Source organism: Ruditapes philippinarum, unplaced genomic scaffold, assembly GCF_026571515.1.
Source record: "Ruditapes philippinarum isolate M1 unplaced genomic scaffold, ASM2657151v2 ctg2687_1_1_1_1, whole genome shotgun sequence".
Taxonomy (NCBI): Eukaryota; Metazoa; Mollusca; class Bivalvia; order Venerida; family Veneridae; genus Ruditapes; species Ruditapes philippinarum.
In genome coordinates, this window is record NW_026865164.1 from 84,971 (window position 1) to 110,212 (window position 25,242).

General features: G+C 31.3%; 1 protein-coding gene across 1 annotated transcript; it reads left to right on the forward strand.

Moving 5' to 3' along the window:
• The first annotated feature begins 1,049 nt into the window (after window positions 1-1,049).
• On the forward strand, window positions 1,050-24,740 carry LOC132728073 (deoxynucleoside triphosphate triphosphohydrolase SAMHD1-like). The gene is made up of 17 exons (XM_060713683.1): window positions 1,050-1,709; window positions 1,915-1,995; window positions 2,341-2,724; window positions 4,743-4,810; window positions 5,973-6,133; window positions 7,195-7,310; window positions 17,634-17,707; window positions 18,113-18,268; window positions 18,881-18,928; window positions 19,200-19,364; window positions 19,658-19,749; window positions 19,968-20,024; window positions 20,420-20,606; window positions 21,393-21,497; window positions 22,140-22,244; window positions 22,454-22,591; window positions 23,141-24,740. Exons 1-17 carry the CDS (start codon window positions 1,109-1,111, stop codon window positions 23,213-23,215), a joined length of 2,613 nt encoding a protein of 870 aa, XP_060569666.1. The 5' UTR covers window positions 1,050-1,108; the 3' UTR covers window positions 23,216-24,740.
• The last annotated feature ends 502 nt before the right edge of the window (window positions 24,741-25,242 follow it).

The window sequence follows — 25,242 nt, forward strand, 5'->3', positions numbered from 1 at the left end:
AAGAAAGTAAAAAAAGTGTTTTAGCACATTTTCGATCTTCATCTTTAATTGTATTGAACGTGTTTATAGGTATTGCCGATTTTGTGAATGTGTTCAAGAAAATAAGTACCATTTTGTACTCATTTGTCCATTCCGATATAAGACACACGTACATTAGTGACTATTTCTGGAAATATCCTTCATATATAAAATATTTAAATCTGATGCCAACTTAAGATATTGATACTTTTAAGAAATTAGCAACTTTTCTTTATATAGCGCTTAGAGTACGTGATCAATTTTTGTCCATGTTGAGATAATTAGTACCTTTACTATAATCCATGATAAATGTTGTCAATTTATTAATTATTTATTATTATTTTTAACAAAATATACAATTACCGAATTGTACTCCACAAAACGATTATATACTTAGTCTACCATAGATATATTTGTATCGTCATATTTCATAAAGAATGTTTTTGACACTTAACCTATTAACTTTCAACTTAATTAACAGCTTTCATTTTTGGTTCTGTCATTTATTAACTGAATAAGGATTAAATGTAGAAGCAAACTTTTATGGATTAATACCTCCACTTCTAGCAAGCTGATAACAGTAAGTATCGAAATAAGATTGGAAAGTCGTTTCGATATACAATAAAAATAATATTAATCAGCTCCGTACTACTGTTTACCTTTCCGTTTGAAAGGTATTTCAATGACAAAGAAGTGGTTATTATTGAATCTTATCTTCAAATATTTACTTAAGTACCTGAAAGCGACAGGTGGTGTGAACATACTGGACAAGCTGTGATTCGAATTCAGGCTGCGCTTGACCGTTTCTTTCGTGTGATATGTTTTCAATCGCAAATCTTTTTCTTTAGTTGTTTCCTACACACATTTCTGTACTAGATTGAAATGAATTTCTTTTAAAATGTCTTTCTTAGTACATTATTTAATCTAAACAAATAAATTCATAATACAGGATAATATGTTTATCATTTTGAAATAATCATACCATTATTTTAATTTAATCAGTATATTGAGAAAAAAAACGTTTCCTTTATTTTTAGAAAACATATCGAACCAAGTATCCTATGGTTAAGCAATAAATCTGCTTAAAAGAATGACTGCAAGAAAGCCTGCGCGATATGGTCATTTGGTGGTAGCTATTCGTCAATGTGGAGTAACTTTAACAAAGGAATTATTCCTGAAAAGAGTCAGTGATAATACACCTGAAGAAACTGACCATGCTTGGACTGTAGATGATTTTTTAAGGGAAAATAAAAATGAATTGCTGAAGCATAAGCAGATACATTTAAAGAGATATAAGTTTTACCCTAGGAATGAGAGAAAACCAAATGTCAACAAGTGGGACTTGAGCACGCTCTGTTTCCTACTGTTAAAGTTCTGCAATTTGAGAAAAGAGATTCGCCAAGACATATTAAGTTTGCAACTTTTAAGAAACAATGTATTTCATTTAGGAGGTACTGAAGATGTTCCAATAGACAAATATAAAAGTTATATTGAAACATTGAAGGGCATCACTGATAGATGTACAAAAGAGCTTGACAATAATCAGCTCAAGACAGAACTAGAAAGTATTTTTGAAAATAACAAAAACATTCAAGCAGAAGACGTTGAAGACGGAGAAGAAGAATTAAAACAATGGTTCTCCGAAGAACAACAATTCCGCGTGGGAGTAACAATTGAGACCGATGGAAAAGGTATTGCATGGTTTCACAATCAATTGTGTCAGTCGTATCTAGAGAGTTAAAGCTTATACAAGTATAATGATTTACCTTCTACGATGTACCATTAATATATATATATATATATATATATATATATATATAAACATAGCATGTTTTTAGAATTTGGTCAATTGATTACATAAATTTAATTATACAATTACATAAAATAATATTTCAGATGTAGATGAAGTAAAAGTAGAGTTGTTGGAGTATCATTGCAAGTTGGAACAAAATAAACGGCCAAAAAATATTGAGACAAGTAAAACAACTATTATTTTTCTTCACAATATTTGCTTAGTTGTTGTATTTTATTACTTATAAAAAATTAAAAGTTAATAGTATTACAACATTGCAGATAAATAACATTTTTGTAAGATTATATGCTCCTTTTTGACAGTTGTTTATTATACCACAAGTTTATTAAACCACAATTTGAATATTACAAAAAATACTGACAATTAGAAGTATGTTAAAACAACTTATTACTTAGGATTAGTTTCATGTTGTACAAAAAGATAACCCCTGGAATAATTATACATGTGTATTGAATGATACAGGTAGAAAAAAAACATTTGTTTCAAACTGATTATGACTTTAATTGTAGCAATATCTATTGGAATAAGTTGGATGGCTGGAAACAAAAAGTCAGAAGAACTTGCTGCAGCTCTGCAAGACTTATCATCTGGAACAATTTCCACTGGAGAATCTTCAGCAAGAATAACATTAAGGGTAACTTTAGAGAGAATCTCAGACGACCTTCGTGAAATGAAACCTGATTTTGAAAGCGTTGGACCTGGTTCTATTATGTTCAAGTTCACATGTTCCTCAGTAACATCACTGATATACCTGCTGGATTACTTTAGTGGACCAATATTGGGGAGAAGATTGCAAAATATGGCAATGGCAATTGAAGAAATGGTAGATGACTTCGTGACATTGCAAGTTTATATTCCTAAAAACGTATACGAGGAAACAATCAAAACATTGGGTATGTCTACCTTTGGTTTTTACAATTCTTTTTTTTTTTCATAGTTACGATCAAAGTACCTTTATTGGTAATAGTAGTAGTAACTAAGCAGTAGTAGTAGTAGCAGTAGTAGTAGTAGTAGCAGTAGTAGCAGCAGCAGTAGTAGTAGTAGTAGTAGTAGTAGTAGAAGTATTAGTAGTAGTAGTAGTAGTAGTAGTAGTAGTAGTAGTAGTAGTAGTAGTAGTAGTAGTAGTAGTAGTAGCAGTAGCAGCAGTAGCAGCAGTAGTAGCAGTAGCAGCAGCAGCAGCAGCAGCAGTACAGTTGACACACGTACTGCAAATAAAATTTAGTTTCTGTGCTGATTTTCTACATTTAGAAATATTACTCTTATTAAGTATTTTGAACTTGAAAAAATGCTTTGAAAGGTCATATAAATATAAGAGGTCGATTTGTGGCAATATAATAAATAAAACATTTAGAACATTATAATGAGGAGTATATGTTTTCATTTGAAAGGGAGACACATACAAAATTTTCATTTCTTCATTTTGAAATTTTCTTTCATTTTTCTGTCTTGAAAAATGCTTTGAAAGGTCATATAAATATTAGACGTTCACTTGTGACACTCAGATGAATAAAAAATTAGAACCTTTTCAGTCGATTACTGATTTATCCGTGAAAATTATATTTGATAATTTCACAGTAAAAATTATCAAAATATTATTTCACACTTTTCAATGACGAAACTACTTTTTTAAGATTTTGCCCATGTGGTACCTCAATTTTATTTTTGCTGACAATGTCAGGCTGTTTAGAGAAAAGCAAAGCTGAAAATGATAAATAACTTTAATGTCAAAAGAAATAAAAAGAAGAAAACTGACTTCTATTCATTTAAATTACCAATCACCAAATATCGTCTCTTAATTTTTTGCTTCATTTTTACAGTCTGAAAAAAACATTCCTTCCACATGCATGAATTTGGGCATATCTAAATATCCTACCAGCAATAACTGCCGTATGCTTTATAAAAAGCAATGACAGCCATAAGCCTGAAGAATAAGTAAACAACCTAGCCTTTGTAAGGCAGCCTTCTAATTATTCCAAGTTTTCCAATTTCCTAGCCGTTTTTTTTAATATTTACACATCTGTCAACACTTATTTATTGTCTGCTACTTTCCTCAAATAAGTTTTCTTTCTTTTATAAAGGTGTATGAATAACTTGTCATCAAACTTGGTCCGGATGCTTGTCTAGTTAACTGCTCAAATGAGTTTGAACATTGGTCATATCCAATGAAAAACTAGGTCACATGATCTAAAAATAGAAAAATCTTGTTAATTCTTTAGTGGCTACTGTTGTTATCCAAATATCCTGGAAATTGGTCTACAATTTTGTTTTGATGATTTCAAGGTCAAGTTTGAATATAGGTTACCTGGGGTCAAAAACAAGGTAACATTGCAAAATATGGAAAAAACATTTTTAACGCAAGAGGTCATCAAACTTGGTCAGGATGCTTGTCTAAGTAATTGCTCGAATGAGTTCGATGGGTGTGTTAAGTGAGCGATTTAGGGCCATCTTGGACCTCTTGTTTCAAGTCACATAACTTGTTTTTAAACTACTCGGTGATTCTGTCATTTTTTAAATTTCGTTCAACACGTAAAGATATATGTACGCTTAAAACCAAAAATATGTAGAATTTAATACAGAAATTCATACTGGGATTTTAAAAAAAAATATGTCATTATAGCGTAATTTGAGTTAATAACATCTTTTTATATTGTTGTCATTAATGTGCCTGAGTATCTCTTTAATTTATAATTTCGAAACTCCACATTCTTCACTAACTTATTTTCTAACTCAGGGAATATACCCATTTTAATAGAAACTATTGGCTAATAGTAAAAAGTACGGGAATGTCATAATTCTTTACAATGGGACTGAAAACATCTTTAAGTAATAATGTAATTATTTTACACTGATTATAATACAAAATGATGTTATTAAATAATACTGATATATGTTTTCGTTGTTGCATTTCCAGAACATGTTATAGACCAAGGAGACGGTAATTGGGCCTTTGCACAACAAAAGAAAAAGTTAAGCGCAAAGGTATTTATTTTTATGGCAAATAACCTAAAACGTTTTCGTTTTACTGTCTTATGATAGCTTTTAGTATTTGATCAGAGATTCTTAGCATATAATATTTTTTCTTTCTTTGCTGTTGTGTTGGTGAACTATCAAATCCATATTTTGTTGAAAACAATTATATTTAATATCATAATTATAATGAGTCACATTGGTAATGCCATTTTTTACTTCTTTGTATTTAATTTATCTAAAAAGGCCTTGTTGCTTCTTATTCTCAAGCACGTTTGAACTCAATTTTTAATTTGTGAAAGTTACAGTTATTGTTCTTAAGAAAAATAGCATTAAAATTATTGACATCCAATTGACATCATATACAATTCAACGGACCACATATCTTATCCTACAGTTAATACAAAATATTTAATGCCAATTGTTAACAAGAACCGGTTGAACCGGGTGATACTCCCGGGTAGGTTTTGGACACAGAAAAGTATACCTCTTGAAGTGTCAGAGTCATGTCCCTGATAAAGTTCAAAGTGTAAAAATGAACAAAGGGCAATAACTCCAAAATTTTGCGCTGCACTTCTATTTAATGAGATCAATTTACCTACAAACCTCTTAAGAATTCAGAGCTATGTCTCCGACAAAGTTCAAAGTGAAAAGAATTAACCAAAACGCAATAACTCCAAATATAAGGCAAGACAGAGTAATGGTTCTTTAGCAGTGCACTTTCACTTAATGAGATCTATCTACCTACAAAGTTTCATGTTGATATCTTGTATAGTTTTAGAGTTATGTCCCGGACAAAGTTCAAAGTGTAAAAGTAAACAAAGGGCAATAATTTCAAAATTAGGCAAGGCAGAGTTACCGTTCTTGTGCTGCACATTTACTCAATAAGATGTATCTACATACAAAGTTTCATGTTGATACCTCTTGTTGTTTAAAAGTTATGTCCCGTACAAGAATAGCGGACGGCCGGACGGACGAACGGACGGACGGACAAAGCGGCGACTATATGCTCCCCCTTCGGAGAGCATCAAAACCATAATCTTGTTTATGCATTCATCTTATCTCGTTCTTCTATAGTGAGTTTTATTTCTTTTTCTTTACATAGAATTCAGAAAACAAAATTTAAACAGTAGACCTTGCTTAAAAATTAATGTCACATTTTACTTATCGTAAGGTATTCAATGACCCATTGTATGGTCAAATAGAATTGCACCCTATATGTATGATGATTATCGACACACCGCAGTTCCAAAGATTGAGACATATCAAACAATTAGAGACTGTGTATTTAGTTTACCCGGGAGCAAGTCACAACAGATTCGAACATTCCATAGGGTATGTAACATTTTTGTTGTAAATATCTCTTCTTTTTCCAAACGTGAACGTCTTGATACAGCAAGTAAGGAGCTATATCATCTAAAATTGCAAGTTTAAAATTGTATAAAGCTATATCTCTACTACCCGCGGTTTAATAAATAAGGATGTTTTTTTGTTGTTTTTTTTTTCTTTTTTTTTAATGATGTCAAAGTGCCTGTATGAAAGAATGAAAGAAATATGTTGTTGTTTTATTTTCTCAAAAGCAAATAAATGTCGCGTTTACGAAATCATTACCTTATAATTTAACACAAAACTTAAGACTGCAACATAATATATTGTTCCGCTTTATTCTATTTATGGAGAATATTCATGTGTGTCAAATAACAGAACCATTCTATGTTACAACTCTTTCAAGAAACGAGCATAAGATTATGAAATTTATATAATTGTTTCGTTTTTTTAACTTCATAGAAAATAGTTAATTAGATTCATTTATGAGCTTTATACCCTTTTATTGATTTCAATATATTTTTAGTTGCAGTTTGAATTCTTGGAAACTATGAATGGATTCGTTTGTATGAGCTATAGCAGAGAGCTTAAGATACATTTTTTTAAAGAAAAAAATGTATATTAACCTATATAATCTAAAACATCACTTTGATAAGCGGTAATAAAGTTATATTGATAAGTGCAATTGTCAATAGAGTCACCTTCACCACAAAGATCCTATATTGTTAGGAGTCCACAACAATTTTAGATACATTTGGGAAGATGATTTTTCCTAGTGACTTATCATTTGTTAAGCAATAATGAGATTTATAAATTTAAAGAGAGGAGTTTGTTTTGAATGTTTTCTTCCTGTTCAAGAAACCGTAGATATTGAGCTTTTATATTTTTTAGATTTTCTTAGTACGGTGTTTTGAAATGTCTAAATAACACCTAGTTTTACTTGCATTTTTTAATGATAAAGTACGGTATTACTTCCTTTCGTCAAACAAAAATTAAGTCAATATATAAAACTAGAAATTGAAATACCGTAAACTAGTTCATGCAATTGTTTTAAAAGAATGAATTAACAGGGTATGCCACCTAGCCGGTAAGCTGCTAAGAGTTCTTAAAGAACGCCAGCCTGAGCTAGACATCACATCAAAGGATATACTATGTGTAGAGATTGCTGCGCTTTGTCATGATCTAGGTGAGTAAAGGCTTCTTTACATGGAGTTGTGGAGGACAGTGTAGAATTTGCGCGAAAATTGCAGTCTTTGACAAAATCCAAAAGCATTTAAATATATGTTTGAACACGTTATGTATGTCTATTTTGCGTTGACATAGGATGCATTCGACGGCACCGCAAGACTACTTTACAAATTATTTTATACTGTTCTACTTCGGCGTAACCAAGTTTTACGAGTATACCACCTTCTACGTTTGTTTGCGCGAACTCACGTCGATGTGTTTTTGTCTTAGGTACTCGTTGGGTGTACCACGATGTACTTTCGTTATTTTATTAAATGACGGTACATGATTTATAAAAGTATTAGCCGTTAGATGGGGAGTCTTATTGAGGTATGATTTTTTTACAACCAGATCGGAGATTACTTAAAAATTTATTGATCGATGATATTGGATATAAGCCGTTATGTTGGTACTACCTTTCCTTTGGTTATAAATTGTGGCTGATCACGGACAGGATACCTCACCAATCGACGTCCCAAGCATGTATTTTCTGTTACGTCTTTTTTAAACATAAGGTTTGGAGTCCCTTTTTATACCTTACCGATTTCAGTTGCATCTTTAAGTGACTAAAGTAAGTGTTATCAGCGAATTGCGTTTAATATAAATGTACAAAATTAAAATGTCAAGTGTGGGTCTTGACAGTCCTTAGTCTTGTGTGAGTACATACCTTGACGCATAAACGGATAAAACAGGCGGCGCCATCGTCGGGATATGGGTATAAGACAACGCACGTTGTCGCAGGATCACATAAGTCAACGCAGACATAAACGACATTAAATCTTTGTAAAACAACGCAGGATCATGGTTAGGGAAACGCAGCAAAATTGAACGTTCATGTGAGACTATGCGAGATTTCCTAGATCTAATACGTATTTAGAATTTTTTAGTTTTTTATGAAAGGCTTACTGCGACAGATCTTATGTTCTTCGTTGACACAAGACTGTAGGACAACGCATGACTCTGTCAGGATTTTAAATCTAACACTAGTCGTAGATCTGTTTTAAAGGCATTGTGACCATGATTTAATAATATACATTGTACCCATTATTAAGCAATAATTAATTCAATTCAATACAGTGTAACTTCCGAATTCCGGAACTTCTGAAATCCGGAAACTTCTAAAAACCGAACAATTTTTTCGGTCCCGATTTTTTCCCTTCTATTTTCTATTAATAGCGAGCTCGAAGAGCAGGCCCCCCGAAGGGCCTGCTCGCAAAGCAAGCTTTACGGTAACGCGAGTACCTAAGTGATGGTTTTGAAAACTTTCGTCCGAAGTACTGATATGACACATCGCAACTTTTCGAATTTAAAGATAACGATAAAAACTGAGGAATTCTGACTGAAAACGGATGTGTAGACTGGTCACCCGCGCACTTCTATGGGAACCATAATTGGACAGGGAACCAGAATAACGGAAGCTGTGTATAAAATATCGAATGACAGTTTTAAAACGGAAAATGTAAAATGAAAATTAAACGATTATTTTAACCGACTTTTCCCGTACATAGGTTTTGCCGGATTTCATTAAATGTACATTTACCTCCTCTTTTTTCAACAAACAAAACATTCTAACACTATCGTATAAACAAAGAAGGCCCGACAACAATGCACTCGCCGTTCTTATTATCTCCCTGTGTATTTTCACATTGAGGGCGCCATTTTGTTTGAAAAATCTGATAAATCCAAACAATTTTTTGTCGAATTTTGATGTGAAAACTATCTAGAATGAAAGAAAATTGTCTAACTAAGAAAATGAATCCGAACACCACTATCTTTTATTCAGTCGTTGGAACAGAGCCTCTAAAGAACGTTTCTATTGAAAACTCTGAGGCGAAAACAAATTAAACCACCCAAACATAAAGTCCAACATTATAATAATTATTATATTTTTTCTTGACGTGTTAGAAAACAAAAACAGAAAAAATAAAGGGGCGAAGCCATATTTAACACAGTATGTGTGACGTCACACGCACTCGTCACTGCATTTGTTTGAAACAACAGTCGAGCCGATTCCTTCTTTCTTCCTGTAAATTAAGGTAATTCACGTAGCACAAATGATAAAATACATTAATTATATTCATTTAATAGGAGGGAACCAGAATAAACGGAAGCAGTGTATAAAATACCGAATGACAATTTTAAAACGGAAAATTTAAAATAAAAATGAGCGATTATTTTATACTATTTCAAGTTAAAAGTACATCGAGCTCGCTTTGAGGCTTTGCCTTTTTCATATTATAATACTTCTAAATTCCGGAACTTCTAAATTCTGAATTCCGGACGATATTTTCGTACAATTAGAGTCAGATCAATGCAATTTTACCTCCAAAAACCGGAAATATCCAAAGGTGTGAAATACATTGTAAATCGAGAATGTTTACCCAGCAGGAAGCTTGAATCTCCCTATCGATTGTTTACTAATTAGCGGTGATCGTGTAATTTGACATGCGTTAAAATCACAAACTGTGAAATGGTTTGTTTGAAGTGATGCGGTTAATCAAGTAATTTACGGCGATCAGTTAATTTGAAGTGTTTATTAGCGGATTAAATGACAATTAATTGGACAATGTATGCATCAAACATCTTAAGGGATTTTATTGCATTTGATGTAATAATTAATAAACTAGCATCGGACAATATGTAAGTTTATGCAATTAACAACATTTCTACAAACTGATAGAAATTCAAAAGCATTTGCAGGTAAGATAAAAATGTATTCTTTTCATTCACATCTTTATCTTGATTAAAAGACTATTATATAATAATTATGATATTACAGTAATGGCCACATCTTCATTGACATTTAGTGACATTAAGTGGCTTAGTCTTGTCCACATTATCATAAACCTCTGAATTCCGGAAACGTCTGAAATCCGAACTTTTTTATAAGTCCCATGGGTGTTCGGTTTTCGGAAGTTACACTGTATATAATATATATATATAGTTATTTTGCATTAAACTGCCTATAGCATAAAGCCGTTATAACATTATATATGTCAGGTTTAAGACATTTTTACTCTCAGCTGTTGATAATCGGTCGTTATTTATCCCTATCAAAATTTGAGAAAAACTTTAAGTTTAAAAAAGAAATACTGTTGATCTTTTTTAAAACCTTCCGTGCATCATCCTTGAAGCTCAGGTAAAATATTTTTAACATAAATAGTCATTTTAATCTTTTTAATTCGACCGTTTAGTTAAATATACCTATTTTACATTTTTCAAAATTCGAGAAATGTTCGTGACAAAGTACCTGTTGTTATAAACAGAGGCTAATTTTTATTACATTAATATTTATTTATTTATTAATGATATTACTTTTAATTGTAACATGATAAATTGGATGTCAATTTAACAATTAATATCATGTACTACTTGTTGGATAACCTTATGCACATTTTGAACTAGCTTCAGCTGAACTATGTTGACAATTTGCTTCATATTTCATAATTAGAATTAATTAGTATATGGCTAGTTATAGTCATTAATACAATCCGTAGTATCACTGCTGAGGATTAAATGTGTTGTTTGTGATACAATATTACGTTAATGATCTGTTTGATAGGTTAGAAATTCAAGTCTTTTGTACAAATAACGAAACTTTTAAAGACAAACCAAAACAAACAAAAGATTTGTTTTGAATGTTAAACAGTAACTTTAATTAAGGAAAGACATTTCAACACAGCGCTATACATCTACATGAAACTAGAAGCTACATCATACAAGTAGAACACTTCTTTCCGGCCTAATTCATTGCTGGTGTTTAGATATTAATTACTTTCACCTTTTTTAAAAATTCAGGTTCTATGTAAAATAACGAAACTTTCATTGTCTTAACCGGATTTTAACACTAAGAATATCCAATTTATTTAGATAGATTTCTATATAGATAAAAATTAAGATATAGATACTCGACCATTATATTCATTACCTATTATATTCCATTTATCAAATTTAATATTTAATTGAATTGGAATTTGGAGTACAAAACATATTATAAACTTATTCTAAACTCAAAAACAAACACCTCAATCCAATGAAAACATATCAATATGGAATACTAGATTCAATTTTTGTAATAAATGTAAAGATAACCATTTGGCAAATAGAAAAAAAATATCTATATTTAACAAGTAGAACAGTTTATCTGATCTGTGTCATTTACGAAAACGGTACATTCGTTATTCACTGCGTCTGCTTCCTTGCAGCAAACAAAGAATTGATCAACTTTGTATCGTCATCTTCTAGTTTAAATGCCCCATGTGATCTGCCTTTTGCTCTTGGTTTATACAGAATTGATTTTAGTTCGATTGTGTAGGAAGCTATATAAGAAAGACACACTATCGAATCCATTTTTGGAACCAACCAGTACTGAGCAATGAGTGTAAATTTCTTACTCAAGGAAACAACGACTTGCCCCTGACGGGGATTTCAATCTTTGAGGTTAGCGATCATTAGATTACTAGTCCGACGCGTTAACCACTCGGCCATGCCGACACTTGCCTTTTGATCTTGGCTTCCTAACCTTTGATAGTATGTCTTGTCTTCGCCCGCTGGCTACTGAAAAGTCATTCAGTTGTTAGTTAATTTCTCCAATGTTCTATTTATTTGAATACAATGCAGCTAAAAAAAATCTCCCTCTTTATATTGTTCTTAATACTCTGGTCGTCTTTTGTTGAATCGTCCTATTACGGTATAGTTTTGATATCATTATTTACTAATTTCAAATTCCCTTGTGCATTGCTGCTTTCATCTTGTGAGGTTTCTCCGTTGTTGTTTTGACACTCGTTCCGACTCTGATTGTATAGTTTCTGTGTTATTTGGGGTTTGATCAGACCTGATCAGTTTTGCGCCCATCCAGTGCGAACATAACTCTCCTGTTCTACAAATTATACAGTAGTAACTCACATCTGCAAAATGAATAATTCAAGATTCTTTTCCGCACATGCCTGCTTTTTCTGGCATTCTTCTCCGGACGCAAAGAAAAACTCCAGACTTCACAACTTGGTCCATGCAAAAACCTCATAAGCGTCTTGTTTTTTTTGTTTCTCCCATATTGATTGCTTCGTCCGTCCGCCAATATCTTAGTAAGTCCACCCAGCCCGTCGCATGAACCCTTGCCATGCCCTGAATCGAATAATTCCACGTAGCTTTTTTTACGTACATCTGCTCATGTCTGTCAATTGCATCAAAGATAAAGATGTTCCTATACTGGCTTGTTGGATGGTCTGTCCAATAATGTGTTCTCTGTAGGCCTGGGACCAACTTCTTCTCGCGTGGGATTGCTTGATCTAAAAAGGCAAGTAACTGTAGACGAATTATGTGCTTGATCATCAGAAACTATTTCTATGTTTTTGTGTGAGAGAATACCAACTTTTACCCTTGAAATATACCATTATCGCATGGAGAGTCACGCCAGTCTGGTTCAAATACTCTGTTAGTATTTCTTCAGCCGATTTACATGTGTAGTTCTGGGCGAAAGCCATAAGGAGTATTGTTTCGTTTTCGTTCATATTTTGTTTCAATTAACTTATTTCTTCATACTGTTTCATACTGTTTTCTAACCCAAAAGCATGGTAACAGAACTCTTGCATCTGTTTTAACGTACGAGAGTATTTAAAAAAATCATATTACTGAACTCATTTTCTACTATTTTCATAATCATTTTATTTCTTCCTTTTTTCAATTGGAACATGTTTACATTGATCTACTTTTATCAAGTCCAGCAGTTCCTGCTCCAAGGTCTTTTTAACATTTTCATCTTTTACAAACTCTTCTAGATTGACTTGTACCTTCAATCCATATTATTTTAATGTTCGTTCAGATGAAACCATGTTTTGATGTTTAGTGCAAAGATATGAACTACGGGTAATGAACACAGAAAATATTAGATGTCGAGGCCTTAGTCAACAAAATGAGTCAAGTGACAGTTGGATATTTGGATTTTCACTTAAACACTTCTAGGATAAATTTTTTTCATATATTAAGTTAATGTACGTGTTTGCTCTACTCATCTTTCTGATAGGAATTTTACAAGCGTTTGATGTAATTTTTATGGTGGCATATTTCTGTCAACAGTTATCCATATAATTATCGCTCTTTTACTCTTGCGAGACAGACGAGACCGAGATTATAACGTATTTCTCCCACTAACAGAATAGCAGGTACAACAGAAATATATGTTGATGATTCATATTACGTACATTATATATACATACATGCATACATTACAATGAGTTTACAAAATGTGTCCGTGACAATATTTTGTCTCCAAAAGTATAAATAATAAGTATTATATGTAGATACCGATATTGAAATGATCGCATGTTATAGACATAATATGGATGCCTTGTAAAATTCATTTTTTTCCGATAATGGATGGTTGTTAACTTTATTATTACCCGTATCTCCAGTTCAAGTTTTTCTTTATATATTATAATAATAAATTAATAAAGTGTATGAAAACATCGTACTGAACTGAAATGCTTAAATCAATTAATTGAATACGCCGCGACATTAATTAACATTTGCCCGATGATCAAACTTGCCGATGATCCCTGACCACATAGTTAGGCAATGACTGCTTAATATTCAAAAATAAACAATTTAATTTATTCGGTCAATATAATTTGGGTACTGTAATTAAAATGAGAGAAAAACTCCTTCAAATTGACGACGAATCCTATTATTTTGATCTTTTTTCTCGAAACAAGCTGTCCTTTGTATGTGTATATCGGGCACGTCGCCGGTCATTTATCCTATTTTCAGCGTACAAACTCATGTAAATCCATAATATATATTTCATGCATAACCTTTGTCATGCTATGTCATCAACTACAATGAACAAAAAATATGAAATATTATTAAGAAACATTATTATAAATACCATCGATTACAATGTAAGGTTCTAGATGTACATAAATACACGCAGCAACGTTGACACTGTGATCGACAGACCTGTGCAATTATTTATCGTAAATCTAACTATGTGGGTTAATGACATCACGCGCACCTGTTTTTATACGACCAATACACAAACATGGTCGCGCCTTCTGATTTGTAGGTATCGGTGATTTAGAGATTTAAATTTTGTTATCAAGCGTTTAATATCATTATTTGAACGCAGAAAATTTGCAGATGTTTTATTTATTTAGTATTCTTTTACTCATATAAACTTCTTATTCTTACATTGCCTTTCCCTTTATCGCGATACATGGTTAACTGTTGGCACAAATATGCCACCATAAATATTTGTGTATAAACAAAATATGATCACAAGATTTACCTTAATTAATATTATATACATTATAGAATCAGATATATTATGTTATTCATATAAACCAGCAAAGGTAAGAATCGTTCACATTGCAAAAGAGTAATTTCAGTTCCTTTCTCACTTTCACTGTGATCATAAACATTTCCATTGATGTAATTCTTTGTTATTTTAGTGTTTGCATACAATTCATTGTCTACTATGGGTGCCTTGATTCCGGGGTTTTCTTCCCGTTTGCAATGTTCCTTTAGTGCCTTCCTTAGATTCATGTATTGTTGTGGTACTTGTATTCATACGCCTAGGTTTGAATTTTTGAGCAATGAATTTTGGCGTATTGCATCGCGATATTACTACGTGTGAAATTTTACGACAATTTGAGGTTTACAAACTATTTGCCATCCTAATCTTTGTGTTCTATCAAAATTCATACAGGATGTGTCAATACCTTATTTGGTAGTCTTAAAATCTTTTACAATTAAGGGATTCACAGTTTTCGATTTATCTTGGCTGCTCTGATAAATCGTAAATTAATAAGCTCTACTCTCATTGACCTTGCTTCACGGTCTAAAAATGTCATTCGCTAACTGTTCACGTTTTTTACTGTCATACATTTTTCTGTCATTTTTTCACAATGTTTTATAGTCTTTTCAAAGTCTTCTTTTTAATGTATTAGTTCATATTTTTGTCTTGCTTGCATTACATTTATAAATGAGACCGATTTGTCCAGATCCGTTATATTGTTTTCCATTGTTATTACTTTAGTTTCCATGTCTTAGATTTTAATATTTATCCTGTTTAAGTTTTCAGTTAAATCACCTTTTAACTCAATTTTTGGTATTGCCTCTTTCATGATGTTTTTATGGTTTTTACATATTTATTCAATGCTTAAGCCCAACTGGTTGCGAATGACATACCTCCTGGTTGTGGAGCTGGCTGGGGTGTCAGCAACATTTGCATTTTGCTGTTCAAGATTCATTGTTGGTGACGTGTTATAATACACGACTGAACGTACATAGCCATCACTAAGTTGATAAAATTAAGATAAATTAGATGCAATGCGGGCTAAAACTATTTAACATGTTATTCGCAATTTAAAAAAAAATGCTGTTCATATTTTACGACAAAGAAACATAAAGTAACAGACAAAAATTCACTTTAAGCTAAACGTCTTAAGGACCACAATGGGAATAAGAATTATACCGACCCTTTTTTGTGCTATCCTTAACATATAATGTTGATGAACATGGCTTTGGTTTGCATTTATACATGTTGGTCAATAGTTTTTTGTCAGTCGGATTGCAGAGTTCATTTGCTGGTGTTCGGAGATTTAAAAATTAAGACATACAAAAACATAAATTATAACTTATACTCAGTTCCAATGATATCACGGGTTCTATGATATAACGGTATTTACATTTTCTGTGACTGCATGTGAAGCAACACTTGTTGATGCACATGTTGATGATATTTTTCGTAAAACCGAGTCACTAAATCGCAAAGCATCTGCTTTGTGAACAATAGATATAATCCTTGTAAGAAAACTATCTTTATATTTGACTACCATTTCCGTTAATTGTTTCCACACAGTCAAGAGAGATGTAATACAATCCAATATTCTGGAATATTGACTGTTGATATAGCTTAAAATGTTTAGAAAGTTAGCTGTTGGAAGTTTGAATATATTCACAACTTAATTTGAAGATTTTGACACATCTATTCTTTCATACTTGCCATATTTTGTAATTATCGTGATACTGTAGTTACCTCCTTTAAAATCATCCAAATTGACAGACAATGGAAATAGTTTAGAAAATAACATATAAATTGGATATGTTGAAACTTTGACAAATAGTTTTGGAAAAAGTTCACTTTTTAAATAGAAGAAAAATCTCATTCGTGAATGATTTTTATATGCCCGAAAGAATTTCGGGCATATTATGATATACCCCCCGGCGTCCGTCTGTCAATTCGTCCCTCTGTCCGTCCGTCCGTCTGTTAGCAATTTGGTTTCCGGAGCATAACTTAAGTTCCATTTGGCCCTTAATATTCAAACTTCATAGGATGATTTTCCATATTGGGTAAAAGACCCCTATTGAATCTGGGGTCACAAGGTCAAAGGTCAAAGGTCACTATAACCTTAAAACTGAAAACAGTTATGGGAGCATAACTTAAGTTCCATTAGCACACAATAAGCACACTTTATAGGTTGATTGTCCATATTGGGTAGAAGACCCCTATTGATTTTGGGGTCACAAGGTCAAAGTTAAAGTCACTGTTACCTTAAAACTGAAAACAGTTTCCGGAGCATAACTTTAACCTTATGACCCTTAAATTAAAAGGGATCATGTATTGGACATGGCTGTTCATCCTATTAAATTTTACAGCAGTAAGTTGATTAATACTTACGTTATTGAGCGGAATTTGCCCAAAATATAAACTTCATAGGGTCATTGTCAATATAGGGTAGAAGACCCCTATTGATTTTGGGGTCACAAGATCAAATGTCAAGGTCACTATTACCTTAAAACTGAAAACAGTTTCCGCTCAATAACTTAAGTATTAATTAACTTACTGCTGTAAAATTTAATAGGATGAACAGCCATGTCCAATACATGATCCGTATTAATTTTAGGGTCATAAGGTTAAAGGTCAGGGTCACGGGGATCTTTACACTGAAAATTATGGTTTCTGGAGCATAACTTAAGTTCCAATCTATCTATCTATCTATTTATCTATCTATCTATCTATCTATCTATCTATCTATCTATCTATCTATCTATCTATCTATCTATCTATCTATCTATCTATCTATCTATCTATCTATCTATCTATCCATCCATCCATCCATCCATCCATTTAAAAAAAAAAGCTTGTTAAATTCTACTTAACCCTTTTTCATTTGATTGTAATTATATTATATGGTTTGATTGAAATAAAATATTGTTTAAACTAACATTTTAATTTGAATATTGAATTTTTGCGCGTACGAAATAAACATATTCATGTTTTCAGGCCAGGGACCTTTCTCACATGTGTTTGAACAAAAATTCATTCCTGCATTTACTTCTCCTGGTACTGGATGGAAGGTTATTTTTTATTGTTTCTTAATTCTTTTTATTCATAAGAGTAAAGAAATCAATAACATTTTAGATCCTGTCAAAGGCCTTAAACTATTATACTTAAGAAACAGTCCTAGTTTTCACGAAACAGGGTGTATCAGGAAATACTTAAGCTTCATGCTTCTTAATAATGTAAGATACCATCTGCAAGAATGAGTACGGGATTATTCTAGACTTATGCTGAACCACGTGTATCCATTCCATCTATTCAATTTTTGTTCCAAAAATTCCTGTCTGCATTAAAAGGTCATGGTTAAACTCATATGTTTGTGTAAATATAATAAACTTGCATAATTCAATGTAAATCTTAATCAATATGTTAATAATAAAAGAATATGAAATCAGGTGTAACAATGTGTTCTTCTCCAATAGCACGAGATGGCCTCAGTGAAGATGTTTGAGCTTATGATAAATGAAAACAATCGTCAACTGTATAAGGACTTCAAGCAGATGATACCTAGCTTTGAAGACAGAGATATTATATTTATAAAAGAACTTATCGGTGTTCGTAGGGATATAAATGGAGAAGTTTGTATATTTTTTTGTTTCTAGATAAAACTATATTAGAAACCAACGCCGTGTATTCTTGAAGGCTTAGCAGTATTTTATTACATTTTAAAGATGTGATATATAAGACAGACTAAAGGTGGATGAAAATGAGCTTATTGATGTACGCGTCTGTGTAATACATTTTTGTTATGTAAATATTTCACAAAATTAGATAGACTTAGTATTGCTGACTCATAGTTCATATTATGTGTACATGTTTTTGGCAAGCATTGCATATTTGCAAGAGATATTGTGTATTTAAATTATTACGTTATTTTGTGACTTAAATTTCAATGTGAATATGTGTTATCTATTTACACATGTAAATGATAATAAGCTAATGGGCCTACAATTCAACCCAGATATCATGAATTCGAGCCCTACCCTTTAAGATACCAGTTGTACCTATAAGACACAAAATGTCTTCATGATTTACTTTACATAATTAAATATATGTTGATACTATTGTCACAATGGACCGACTATGTTTTCCTTAAATAAGCCGTATACTAGTTTATGCTCTTCGTAAACGAGACACGTACTATGTCAAGTGAACATCGTTTGATAAATTCTTTGTTTCCTTTATTTTAGAATTGGCCGTACGAAGGAAGAAACAAGCTAAAGAGCTTTTTATACGAGGTACTTTCTATTGAACAGTCACTGAAATCTTGTAGGGTGAATTTGTTACATGAAACTATGTTGAATAATGGTTATTTAAAATTGTGGTATTATTAAGGACATAGGTTTAGAATGTATTCAAAATGTCTTTTATCATCTGCCTAAATATTAGTAATTAACACTCCTAAATAATGTTTATCTTAAAAAATATCGGTGCAGCATATACGGTGTTTTTAATTTCGTAAGCGAAATTGTCCTTTTTATTTCATTTTAATGCCAATTTGTTAACTAGGTAGTAGCTAATCACGTGACTGGGATAGACGTTGACAGATGGGACTATATTGCTCGCGATAGCTACATGCTCGGGATGGAAAATGGTTTTGATCACAACAGGTGTATACATCATGCACGGGTTCTTACTGCAGAAGGAAGAAAACAAATCTGCTACAGAGAAAAGGTACAGTTACATGTACCTATGACACATCAATTATATAAATTCGAAAACCAAGTATAATGTGAGATAACTAATCAATGTTACTTTTTATGGCGTCTGGAGAACATATTGCTGATTGTTTGCCTATCTGTTTGACATAAAGCTTTAACAGTAACCATGAAACGGAATTATTTCCACCTTGGTTTACAAGTAAATTTTAATATTAACAAGAGAACAGAATAGAACTGCGACATATGCATGTGTGTATTGACCTTGTAACTAAAGAAGTTGTGACATTTTTTCAATTAACATTTCAGGCAGCTCAGGACATATATGATATGTTTTATGCAAGACTTACTCTATACAGGAGGGCGTATCAACACAAAACGCATAATATTATTGGATTAATGTATGTTTTATGTTTATAGTGTTCTAATACATATAAATTTTGTAATAATGTTCAAGTAAGAAACGATGTTGCACAAAATGCTAGTTAATTTTATTATTTTGGTACACTAGAACTTTGTTCTATTTAAAAATGATTGATAAATGAATTAACACACCAGGTATGAGCATTAATCTAAATAATAAACATAAAGTTACATAAGCATTTATTTTATATCTCAGGGTATGCAATGCTTTGCATGATGCAAATGACCAGATTTCATATGTCGGAGAAAACGGGTAATGTGTTTTTGTTTCTGTCGTCTTGTAACATGATGTTGATTGAATATTATCTTAAATAGCAGTATTGTTTTCAAATGAAAATACTCGTATATTTTTATTGCTTTTGTAAACTATTACAAAACTAATGGTCGTCTTCGTTACATTAAACCTGTATTAACTTATGTCATACTTTTGTCACAACGCTCAACGGACTTTCTGATTTCTTTTGTATACAATTTCCTCCGTCTTATGTGATGAAATGGTTATGTTTGATTGTATTAAGTACCATATATTCTGACTAAATTCAAATACAAATGATATGTAATACATCTACACATTTTGCAATAATTTTATTCTTATGCAAAAAATCAGTCTGTCCTTTAAACTCTGATTAAAATAACATGAATTTAAAGGACAAGGGTGAAAATGTCTGACACAATCTACGATATGAAGGCTTATACACACTTAACTGATGACGTCATTCAAAAGATACAGCGTTCTTCCAAAAAGGGTTTAGAGAAATCAAAAGCTACAGTAGAAAGAATAGTGCGCAGAGATTTCTACAAATGCATATGCCAGACACAAGTCAAAGTCACGGAGGTAAAATAATCTTACTTCCGTTTCTTTCTTTTTTTACTGTTACCCGTATATCTTTTATTAGCCATACAAATATATCTATGATTGATGACCGTCAGACAAGGATACTAGTACCCATATTGCATATTTGTTGTAATCCGGATTTTACTTGGAGCTGCTGGAAATATTTCATTTATCTTATAACTTCACTTGATATGTAAAAATACATTGCTGTATGGGCGTTTGTTACTCTTACATATGCATTTTTCTTGATCGGATGAATCATGGTGTATATGTCCTTTCTCCATTCTCAACATTACAATGTCAACTTACAGAGCAAAACAAACAAGCATTTATTACTTTCTCACATAAAAGAATATTACACTTGGCCTCGGGTATGGGTTAAATGCATATATGTTAAAAAATAGTTAAAGCAAAGAATTTTATAGATAAGATATAAAAAATATTGAAGGTTATAAATGTGTGATTTGTTAAAAGTTCACATGATTATTGAACATTTGAAAGAATAAATTCTACAAACTTTCTTAATAATCCTCTCGTATTTCTTGTTTGTTTTGTACTGATTTACCTATATTGATAAATGTATTTTAATACACTACTGCATTTTTCTCACTTAATGTATGTGGCTGTCTTGAGTTAAGAATGAGGCAATATATGTACATTAAAAGAATGAAGTCTTGATCAGAAACATATATAAACAAAACATATAATTATTACTTGTTATATATATCTATTGTTAGCATGTATTATATATCGTTTTGTTACGTCAGAAATGCCATGTTTTTGCAGCAGAAAGATAAATTTGAGAAGGCATCTGTTCAAGAAAACCTGTTTAACAGGATTAATCAGAAAAGAAATGATGAGAGAGATTTGTCAGAAATCCTTGAAATAGACGTATGTTAATACTTTAAGTCATTATGTAACTTAACTTTCGATATGACGTTTAAACATAAAACATTTCCTGAAACATGAAAATTAATTTTATATACAGAAATAAATACATGCATCATTTTTCAAACGCTTTATATACATATTTTATGCACAACTTAAACACTGTGCATTTTTAAACTACATTTTGTAAGCACTATCTACATGTTTATTAATAAATGTTCTAATTCCGCGAACACTATTTTTATTGATTACAGTAGTAAACCGCTAACACTATGATTCTAAGAACTCTTTATTGAATACTGTCATAATTCCGCAAACACTAAGATATATGTTATATGTAATGACACTATGATTCTTATTCCGCTAACACAATAATTGTAAGATCTCTTGATTGATAAGTGTAATTATTTCGTTAACACTATTATTAAAAGGTTTAAATTTATTTTAATTCCGCTAGGATTCAAAGATTCATATTTTGATTTCTGTAATTCTCCGCTAGCACTATACTTTTTAGATTTCTTTATTGATATCTGCATAACAGCAAATTTTAATGACTGTAATAATTCCCGTAACAATGCGCGTACGATTCAAAGACCCATATTGTGTAGCTGTAATAACACCGGTAACACTCACTATGATTCAAAGGTTGTTAACCTGGATTACGGAAGCAAGGACAAAGATCCAGTTACAAATGTTTGGTTTTTCAAAAAAGGCCAAGAAGATACACCTATACGTATTGGTAAAGAACAGGTAATCAGTACAATTTATACGCACACCATGCCATTTTTATATGCTCTTTTTTTTTATTACTTCTATCAGTCATCCTATTTTCGTGTTAAATTTTAAGCATTAGAATGTGTGTAAGTTTCAGACACGAATATTGTGTATACTAGATGAAATAATTATAGTAATATTGTTTTGATCAACAAATTGTACTCCTATCTTTGAAATCGTCTTAGGTTTCATTTGTCTTACCGGACACGTTTGCCGAACAATATGTTCGAGTGTACTGTAGTGAAACAGACCAAGAATTATTCGATGTAATTGAAGAGTCCTTCGAAGAATGGTGTAAGGAAAATAAAATTCCACAGCCAAAGGTAAGAGAATGTTGCTGTTTTTTGTTGTTGCTGATGTTTTGTTGTTGTTGTTGTTGTTTTACTATCTTTAAGGTTTTTTTTTTTAAATCCTATATTAATATATATAAATGACGTGAATAAATGTGTTCGTCTTGGTTGTTTTCATATGGCATCGGTATTTATTAAAATAAAAAGTCACTACGGCAATATTTTCATTGATTTATTGGGGGTCAAAAGATTAAGATAAACTTTTATAATATACTTTTAAATGAAATATTCAGAATTATAGTTGAAATTAAATGCATTTTCATTTTCCATATTTTCATTGTAAAATCTATTTTTACTGTAGTGAACCATAGAGAAAACTTTATAAAATAAACAGAAAATTCAAGTCTTTTCTGTAAAAAGAGGATTTATTTTCATCTTGTGGCATGGATATTATCATATTTGACTCGTGACTTCCGACACTCATTAAATATTTATTTGAAATAAATCCTGTATCTATAGAAAAAATCTTAAATATCTTTTATTCATATTTTTCTTTGTATATTTATTATCTTTTATTTCAAGGGTGCCAAGCTCGTCGGGACCACCTTGAGCAATAGAGGCTCTTTGAAAAGAAAATTAAATGTGTCAGCACCCTAATTCTACATACACATGTAGTAAAGTAAGAAGATGAAATTTTGGAAGAAGCAATGGAATTGAGAGCAGAAAATTTTTGAAAATTTTATTTGTATTTTATTTTCACAGTATTTTATTTTTTCCATTATCCATGTTGTATCTTATGTTTTGTGTAATGGAATTAATGTGTACACAGATGCTTATTGTCTAACAAAGATTGAGTTGAGTTGAATTGAGGTAAATTATAACCCTATGTTAATACTCTACTGTTTTGTTAACAGCAGGAAAAAGGAAATTACATAATAATTTTACATAAGTTTAGTTTATATTTTTCATGTCATTCTTGATGAAACTAAAATAGAATATAGCTGGATCAAATGTCAGTAACCACGAATTTGCCCAATAGCAAAAACGTATCAAAATGTTAAAAATCTGTTTTAAACCAAATGGCAAGAACGATTAGAAGAATGCTATAAAGAGCAGAATGAAAAAAATATGAACTTTCTCAAAAGTTCATATGTAAACCTTATTTGAATGTTATTAAAGAACATCATTTACAAAGTTTAAAATTAGTGCTCATTTATTAGAAAAGAAACGTGAAGGTATCTAAATATACGTGTTGGTGAATGAATTTGCAAATGCTGCTCATGTAAGAGGATATTGAAATTGAAGAATATTTAATGTTGAGATATCATCTTTATGATTCTGCAAGAACTCTGTTAATATCTAATACTAGTATATCATAAAATGTAAAAAGACTTTGAAGCAAGGAAAAAAGTCGGAGCAGTTTTTTATGATGTGCAGCAAGAATAATGAAACTATTACTACATTTTTTAAGTGTTTTAATTAAGACACACATTTCATAACAATAACTATGTACTCATTTTTTATTATTTGTATATAAATATTACATAGATCATTTTTGATCAGCAAGAAGTATAATTTTGTGAGGCATATAATTCTTCTATCTATCACAATTATTTTGCCAATGTTAATAGGCTGTAACATATTGAACAATAGAATGGAATCGTATTTACAATGTAATATATTATATTGCAACTGGTGAATTTATATCTGAATATTTCTTTCATGTTAGGTTTAAAGGCCTATTATGCCTCAGAAATATTATTCTGGAATTTTCTTTTTATTTCTGTTTTGATATAAATGTATATATATACATTCTCATTTGCTATATTCATGAACTATCTTTTGTATCTTTAGTTTTGTTTGTTCTGTTTGCAATTGGTATAATTATAGTGAATAAGTTTTTTGTACTTCTTCTTTGTTTACATTTTGCTACATTTAAGACACATAAAGTCATGTAACGCAACTTTTTAAGTAGTAAAAATGCACTTAATTCATTACCTAAACATTATTGAACACATATATTTGACATTTCTAAAAAATATATGGATATCTGAGGCAGAATGTGTCTCATATTTATTATACTATACAATACGACTTAGTGATTCGCCTGTTCATATTATGAACAAGTGGAATGGAAAACTGTAAAGTTGTATACAGTTTAAGTGTAAATGTATTATTAACTCTATTTTACTGAAAATTTTGGCCACGAAATATCGCCCTTTTTTCTTTTTTAAAACCTTTTATACGCCAAAAGTAAAAAAATTTTGGGGCGTGTTTTGGGTTTATGCAACTCGATGCCCACCCAAGGTTTTGGTTTTTGTTAAATTTTCCCGGGGTCTCTTTTTTGGGAAAAAAAATTGAACCTGTTTTGACAGAAATGAAAACCATAATGAAACGATAGCAAAGTTTTACCCCCAAATTTCAAATAAATTTTCCGTGTTCGCTTTTATTTTTTTTAAGACTTTTTAAAAGGAAGATAAAATTTTGGGCTGAAATATTAACTTTTCTGAAAAAAATTTAGAGGCGAAGGTTTGGGCTTTTCGGATAAGGTCCGGGTAAACACTGACTTTTTTAAAATCCCCTTAAAAAATTTTTATATAACAAGGGAAATTACAGCGTTTGTACAATTTTATGAATAAGAAAACCTCTCTAAAATATTAGTATTTTACCCCCCCTTTTTTTTT

Coding starts and splice junctions, on each gene's coding strand:
- LOC132728073 (XM_060713683.1), top strand. CDS start 1,109: ATGACTGCAAGAAAGCCTGCGCGATATGGTCATTTGGTGGTAGCTATT. Junction 2,725..4,742: donor GGAAACAATCAAAACATTGG/GTATGTCTACCT, acceptor TTGCATTTCCAG/AACATGTTATAGACCAAGGA. Junction 17,708..18,112: donor CTCCTGGTACTGGATGGAAG/GTTATTTTTTAT, acceptor CTTCTCCAATAG/CACGAGATGGCCTCAGTGAA.